A 7,832-nucleotide genomic window follows, 5' to 3' on the forward strand; every position below is an offset into this window, starting at 1 on the left:
GCATGTAGGATGTTGTTTGATTTGTCTCGACAAATATTTTCAAAATATTAAATTTTTATAATTTTTTAATTTAGATAATTAAAGATATTAACGGTCAAAATTGTGCATTGGCATATGTGAAGTTGTTGACTTGGACATATATTTTGAAACCGAGGGAGTACAATAATACTTTAAAATAAATAATTAACCAATTAAAAATTCGAACACTTCCATCATATTCTCACTTTTATTAAGAACCATTGAAACTATTCCCGTCGACAGCAACCTCTTTTCGATATATCATTTTCTTTGAAAGTAGTTCATCCTTCCAGAAGAATAGTATTGGCTGCCAATTGAAAAGCCAACACCATTACCCCATTCTTCCTTCTTCTTCCCTTCATATTTCTTTTCCACAACAATTTTTCCTCCTTATGGTGGGGTACTGTTTGGCCTCGTTGCCTTGTGTTAATTGGTTCAAATAATGTCCCATCTAAAGAAATGATATTTGTACAATCATTTTATGACAACTTTTGCACAACTTTCTCTCTCATACTCACATGACATTCTTATTATCTCTCTTACGTTTTCTCTCTCCATTGTTTTTAACCAATAAAAAAAAAAACAAGGTTGTTACCAAAATTGTCATCAATTGGATGTACAAATATCACTACTCTAAATTCTAACGTTAGAAGTCAACAATATCATGTTGTCCAGATGTATAAAGAAAACAACAACATCAAAATTTTCTCTAGAGGAATAGTACCAGTAAAAATATGAGAAAGATATTTGCACAATCATTTTGTGACAATCATTCAACAACTTTTTCTCTCATACTCATATGATGTTGTTATTCTCTCTCTTATTTTTTTCTCTCTCAATTGTTTTAAACCAATAAGAAGAGAGAGAAAACAAGGTTATCATCAAAATTATCATTAAATGGATGTATAAATATCATTGCTCTAAAAATATATGGTCAGTCAACTCAAGTCTAGCACCTCATCTTTACAAATTTACATAATACAGCCTCCCTCCCATCTACTCTTCATTTTTATACTTCAAAAGAAAAGTTTGCAATGGCTCTATTTCCCTTTCTTTGTTATCTTTTTGTCATAGTTGTATCCCATGCAAAAGCCGATGATGCATCCTGTGATAACAACATAGGCAACTACACATCCAATAGCACCTACGACAACAACCTTAAAACCCTTTTCTCCAGTTTCTCTTCCCACAAAGAAATTAACTACGGTTTCTACAATTTCTCGTATGGCCAAGACCCCGACAAAGCATACTTTATTGGGGTTTGTCGCGGAGATATTGAGCCAAATCAGTGTCGTACAAAACTAAACAATTCCATTGGCTATCTCAGAGAACAATGTCCAAATCAAAAAGAGGCAATTGTGTGGGGTGGTGATTTCACTTTATGGTACTCCAATCGATCAATTTTTGGGATCGTGGAAATTTCACCGACACAATATTTGATTTATGAAAGGGATGCAAGTGACGCGGATCAGTACAAGCAAGCATTAAGTAACTTGATGACAAATCTAAAAGAAAAAGCTGCATTAGGTGACTCTCGTCGTAAGTACGAAGCAGATAGTGTTTTTGAAACTACAAGTTTTGAAACCATATACGGTTATGTGCTTTGTATGCCTGATTTGTCATCGCAACAATGCACCGATTGCTTGAACGCAGCTATCTTAGAAATCCCAGATTGTTGTAACGGGAAGATGGGAGGAAATATTCTTAAACCAAGTTGTCGGATTGGATTTGATCCTTATCCCTTCTTCAATTCGACGATTGTGTTAGATTCAAATGCAACTCCTCCTGAACCACCGTCATCACTATCACCTTCTTCACCATCCACCAATAACAGTACTTCTTCAGGTACCTAATTAATTGTTAAGGCTATTTATTTTAAGAAAGATTTTTCTTTTACAACAACACTATTACAGTTTCTAGATGAAAGCCATGAATAAGACAAAGAAATTGTAGAAAGTAAAATAGAAAATTGAAATATTCATAGAGAGAATGTTTTTGATCCTTATCCCTTCTTCGATTCTACCATTGAGTTAGACCTACCGTCGCTGCAACCTTCAATATGAACCAATAACACTTCCTTGGGTAAATTGCTTACGCCACCATACTTAAAACAGAGCTACCCCAACTGAATGAACATTATACTTCTTTCATAAAATTAATTGTGTTTGTGTTTGTGTGATGATCTATAATTTCTATGTATTTAATCTTGAAAGCTTGAGGGATATTTTGTTAGTCTCAATCTATTGTTTGTCACACTGAGGATTAAAATTAACTTGTGCAGGACAGGGTAAATCACGGACTGTCCTTGCCACCACAGTGCCGGTTGTTACTGTGGTTTTGGTACTCGTTTTTATTTGCATCTATTTAAGATTGATAAAGCCAAAACAAAATTTTGAAGGTATGTCTAATTTGAATTTGCTGCATTTATTGGATCATCACACAGTTTTTAATATTAAATTGTCTTGGGTTGGATAGTTCAACTGGTTTGAATTCAAGGTTAAGTTGTTGGAGGTTCAGATTCAAGTCCTAGCAAGAGAAAACACTAATATAACAATTAATATATTAATTTATTCATGTGTCATGGTTAATAATAACACTGGTGTGTGGACATGGTTGGTCCTAAGATTTTTGGTGCCTTGAGCGAATCAATGAAGTTGTGCCTTTTTAATTATTCGAATGTCTTTCTTCTTGCATTTTTTGTTGTAAAATATTACTCCCTCCGTTCTTTTTTAACTATCGTTTTAGGGTAAATTTTTTGTTCCTATTTAACTGTCTTTTTGGTATTTTAAGGATACGATTTGTCAATTATATCCTTTATCAATTACACTTTTTTTTCTTCAATAAAACTAATTAATGCTATCTATTTGAAAAACTAAAGTTTTTTTTTTAAACAAAGGTTGTTTTTTTTAAACAAAGTTTGTTTCTTGTTATCTTCAAATTTAAACAAAACTTTGTTACAAACAATGGTTTCAAGAAGAGTTAAAATTCTATAAATAAGATGAGTAGCAATTGTTAAAAATTTCAAGTGGAAAAGAAAAGAATAAATTTGAGAGAAGAAAAATAAAAGACTCCATGAATGTTCAAAAGGAAGAAAAAGCGGAAGACTTATTGCAACAGCTGATGAGTGGTGAAGAGAGAGCAATAATTGAAGACTCATTTGACAATATACAAGAACAAGATCACAATGACGAAGAAGACTTTTCATCAATATAATTTTTATATCAACTTAAAATAATTAAAAAGATGTCCACAATATTTAAAAAATTGACAATTATTTGTTACGCAAAAAAATAGGAATTTGTTGTAGAAAAATATAATAACTGACAATTGTTTGTTACGAGTGAAAGATAACATATTAAATTTATTGAAAAGATAAAGTGTGAGCGAAAAAACATGAATTTATTGGTTGATTAAAACGAGGGTATAATAGGAAGAAAATGTGCAAAAAATCCACATCGCTAATTTGATGTTAATTTTTTAAAAAGACACTTAAAAAGGAACGGAGAGAGTAATTCATAATCAATTTCTTTAAAACTATTTTTTCAATAGAATTAATCAAATCAAGTTAAGAATATATATACTTATGTAGTTTCTTTAAATATATATATATATATATATATATATATATATATATATACACTTTTTTTTTTTGAATATACACACACACTTATGTAGTACTAACTATTAGATAAATATAATAATTTTGGTACCTCTAAAATAATGTTGTCCTGGGTTTCCGCCCCTCCTATCCACCCTTAGGGCCACCCCTGTGTGTGAATAAAATCTTAGTTTTTTAGCATTTTTTTTATAGTAATTATCATACATGATCATTAGTTTATTCATATTGGTTTATGTGTGAAGCCAACATTGGAAAATATGATGACGAAGGTGAAGATGAAATGACGATTGCTGATTCATTGCAATATAACTTTGATATCATACGAATGGCTACAAGTGATTTCTCCAATTCTAATAAACTTGGACAGGGTGGTTTTGGAATTGTTTATCGGGTAAATTAGCATTTATGTTCATTCAAAAAAATATCACCTTTTTCCAAAACATTAAAGTAAAAGAAATGTATGTAATTTGTCATGCCTACCTAAAAGTGGAACATTTCCAGGGTAAACTGCCTAGTGGACAAATGATTGCTGTCAAAAGGTTGTCAACAAATTCTGACCAAGGAGATGTGGAGTTTAAAAATGAAGTACTTTTAGTAGCCAAACTTCAACATCGAAATCTGGTTAGGCTACTTGGTTTCAGTATAAAAGGGAGAGAAAGGCTACTTATTTATGAATTTGTTACCAATAAAAGTCTTGATTTCTTCATATTTGGTAAGTTAATTTGAATATCATCAATTTAATACAATACAGTCTATTCACTTAGATAAAGTTTATTTTGTAAGTAAAAACTTGATAACAAGTATGCCAAATTGATTGACCTCTAAAACAAGCATGCCAAATTGAACATATGTAGTATAATAAGTAAAAGTTCGTCTCCACATAAATTGAGTTTAATTTATTAGCCCAACAAAATTGATTGCACTAATTAGGTACTCCCTTTGTTTCAAAATGAGTGTCGCTTTAGCCAAAAAAATTTGTTTCAAAATGAATTTCACTTTCAGTTTCCAATGCAATAATAACTTTTTCTTTTCAATTGTACCCTCCAAAGTATTACTTTTAAAACTAACCAATAATTAATAAGGATAATTTGGTAAAATAACCATTCTCTTTCTTTTAATCATTGCATTTCTTAATATGTGTGTAAACACCTAAAACGACACTCATTTTGAAGCGGGGAGAGTAAAAGATTAATATAAACTTGATTGGTATATATAGTAACCGGAGCAAATTACAAACATTCATTAACGATTAATAAAAGACAAATAGCGGTTGGTCCTTGTGGAGATGAATTTTACTTATTACAATTACTAGGTATGATTTGTTATTTCAAAAGTGTTATGAAGTTTTCAGTGTCATTGTTGACGATTGTTGATTGATAAATACCTATTAAGCATGGACACTCCTCGGATTAGGCGTGTCCCGGTATCGGACACGTATGGGTGTAAGTGGTTCAGACAAAACCAACGAAACCGAAAGTCCAATCCGAACCAACCCGAAAAAATATCTGACCTTGTTTGGTTCGGTTTGAAACCGATCCGACCCAATCGAACCGTTCCAGTTTGGTTTGGTTCGTGGTTTTTCATTTCGAGATCCGTGAAACCGATGAACCAATCCGATGATAACCACACTCCTTATTTCACTAATATTATCCTACCTCACACAAACTTATGGTTAGGCCTAAAATTAAAGTCCAACATAAAATATTTTTTAATCTATTCACTTTCTCTCATCATCATCTTCATCTCATCTCAACTCTTTCATTTCTACTAAAAAAGAAACCCTACTTGTCAACCACACCAAACTCATTGTTCATCGTCACCGGTCACCGCTTAGATCGTTCATCTCTTGGTTAGTTTTATCATGTTTATGCCATTGATTTATACTCATTATATTTCATTCTTTTCCATGTTCATTTTCTATGCCATTGATTTATACACGTTTTCCATGTTCTTTTTGGAATTTTTGTGTTTGTTGATGAATGATGCATGTATGGATCATGGATGATTGAAATATTTGAGTTTGATGAAGTTGTTTTTGAAGAATGATGGATGAATGAATCTTGGATCATATGTATGAAATATTGAGTAAGGTTAGTTATAAAAAGTTGTTTGAAAAATAGAGAACATGAAAAAACAAAATATGAACATACGATTATACAAAGTTCTATGAAATATTTTGTGAGAATATGAATTTTTTTAATTGTATTTTTAAACTAACCGATCAACCGAACCAATCCAAACAGAACCGACCCGATTAATTTGGTTCGGTTTCTTTTTTGAAAAACAGTGAAAACCGAACCAATCCAAACCGATGAAGGTTTCATCGGTTCAGACATTTTTTTGACTGAAAACCAATCGAAACCGAACAGTTACACCCATACGGACACGTGTCGTGTCCGACACCGACACTTGTAATTACACTGAATTATGTGATTTTTTGAACTTATTAGCTGTGTCGGCGTGTTAGTGTCTGTGTCCGGTGTCCATGTCCGTATCCGTACTTCACAGATAAATACTAACTACTAAAATATAGTTTTGAAATTCAAGTGATCTTGGTTATATATGTAGATCCAACAAGGAAAGCACAATTGAATTGGGAAAAGCGCTACAATATCATAAAAGGTATTGCTCGAGGTCTTCTTTATCTTCACGAGGATTCTCGCTTGCGGATTATACACCGTGATCTCAAAACAAGCAATATTCTCTTAGATGATGAGATGAATCCTAAGATATCTGATTTTGGATTAGCAAGACGGTTTGTTATCGGTCAAACTGAAGGAAATACAAATAGAATCGTTGGAACTTAGTAAGTTTCTGAATATGCTTGAGATTTCTAGTTGTCATTATTAAGAACTTAATTCCGATCAACTATAAGTAGAATGTTAATCCTTCTTTATTACTTGATCATATGTATTAACAAATTTACTCAAAGAGTTTGGTATTTTATTTGAATTTTATAACTTGCAAGAGCCCAACCTTTTAAAATCATACTGCATGAATGCTTGATCAATAACTAGCATAAAACATTTTTACATTAAAGAAATCAAAATTATAACTTTGTCATTGATACCGACCATATGTAGCAACTGAACTAGTGAAAATTATCTTATTTGAATTTTGAAATATCATAATGTTTTTTCTTCTAATTAAACTTGTCTATGTAGCGGATATATGGCACCTGAGTATGCGATGCATGGAGAGTTTTCAGTAAAATCCGATGTCTATAGTTTTGGAGTATTAGTTCTTGAGATTATAAGTGGTCATAAAAATAGTGCAAACATTTTTCAAGGGGAGGATATGGAGTATCTATTGAGCTATGTAAGTTATACTTTTCACACTATAATTTCTTCATTATCATATAGATTGGAAGATAATATGTTCTAAACATTATTGTATTAATTGATTGGTGACCTTATCTTAATTTGGTTATCTGCATTTGCGCAAATTCTTTCAGGCATGGAGAAGCTGGACAGAGGGGAGAGCAAATGAGATTATAGATTCGTCGTTAAACAACATTTCACAAAATGAAATAATGAGATGCATCCACATTGGTTTACTATGTATTCAAGAAAACTTAATTGATAGACCAACCATGGCTTCCGTTGCACTCATGCTTAATAGTGATTCTATTGCTCTTTCAATACCTTCAAAACCTGCATATTTTATAGGAATTGGAACTAGAAGGCTACCGGATATGCAGCTTCAGATTGATAATGTAGGTGCAACAAGATTAGATCAATCGATGAACCAAGTCTCAATTACTGATCCATACCCTCGGTAGATTTTGGTCACAAGTCTCAATTTGAAATACATTCTTTTCACGTCGATGTAATTCAACAAAATTAAAATTTCATGAACCTTGTAGCTTTTTGTACTCAAAAATAAAGTGGAGCGCATTTTCTGTCGATCCAATTCTTCATCCACAATATGTTTGTTGAATCGTTATATCTTATGTGGTTTGTTTTAATAGACTTAGGGATGGAAAAGTTTCAAACCTAGCAAGTCGGATTGCTTAACTCGGTATCTTAAGTACGGCTAGTTGAAAATTTGAACTAGCCTAGACTACTCAACTTCGTTCACCCTGATTATTTTTCTTCAAAAAAAAGGGGCATGTGCTTAAATTTTTGCAGGACACAACAAAAACCGAATTGTCATCACCATTGTAGTGCCAGTTGCTACTGTGGTTTTGTTGTTC

The 7,832-nt window shown here is 32.1% G+C and overlaps 1 protein-coding gene across 1 annotated transcript; it reads left to right on the forward strand.

Moving 5' to 3' along the window:
• Nucleotides 1–1,020: 1,020 nt before the first annotated feature.
• LOC146958753 (cysteine-rich receptor-like protein kinase 29) lies at nucleotides 1,021–7,549 on the forward strand. Its single transcript, XM_085740287.1, has 7 exons — nucleotides 1,021–1,863; nucleotides 2,300–2,416; nucleotides 3,880–4,028; nucleotides 4,139–4,349; nucleotides 6,206–6,443; nucleotides 6,802–6,955; nucleotides 7,092–7,549. Exons 1-7 carry the CDS (start codon nucleotides 1,053–1,055, stop codon nucleotides 7,416–7,418), a joined length of 2,007 nt encoding a protein of 668 aa, XP_085596413.1. The 5' UTR covers nucleotides 1,021–1,052; the 3' UTR covers nucleotides 7,419–7,549.
• The last annotated feature ends 283 nt before the right edge of the window (nucleotides 7,550–7,832 follow it).

The sequence above is a fragment of the Medicago sativa genome, chromosome 1 (genome assembly GCF_051527215.1).
Source record: "Medicago sativa cultivar Bolivia chromosome 1, Bolivia_mono, whole genome shotgun sequence".
Taxonomy (NCBI): Eukaryota; Viridiplantae; Streptophyta; class Magnoliopsida; order Fabales; family Fabaceae; genus Medicago; species Medicago sativa.

Coding starts and splice junctions, on each gene's coding strand:
- LOC146958753 (XM_085740287.1), top strand. CDS start 1,053: ATGGCTCTATTTCCCTTTCTTTGTTATCTTTTTGTCATAGTTGTATCC. Junction 2,417..3,879: donor GCCAAAACAAAATTTTGAAG/GTATGTCTAATT, acceptor TTATGTGTGAAG/CCAACATTGGAAAATATGAT. Junction 4,029..4,138: donor GTTTTGGAATTGTTTATCGG/GTAAATTAGCAT, acceptor GAACATTTCCAG/GGTAAACTGCCTAGTGGACA.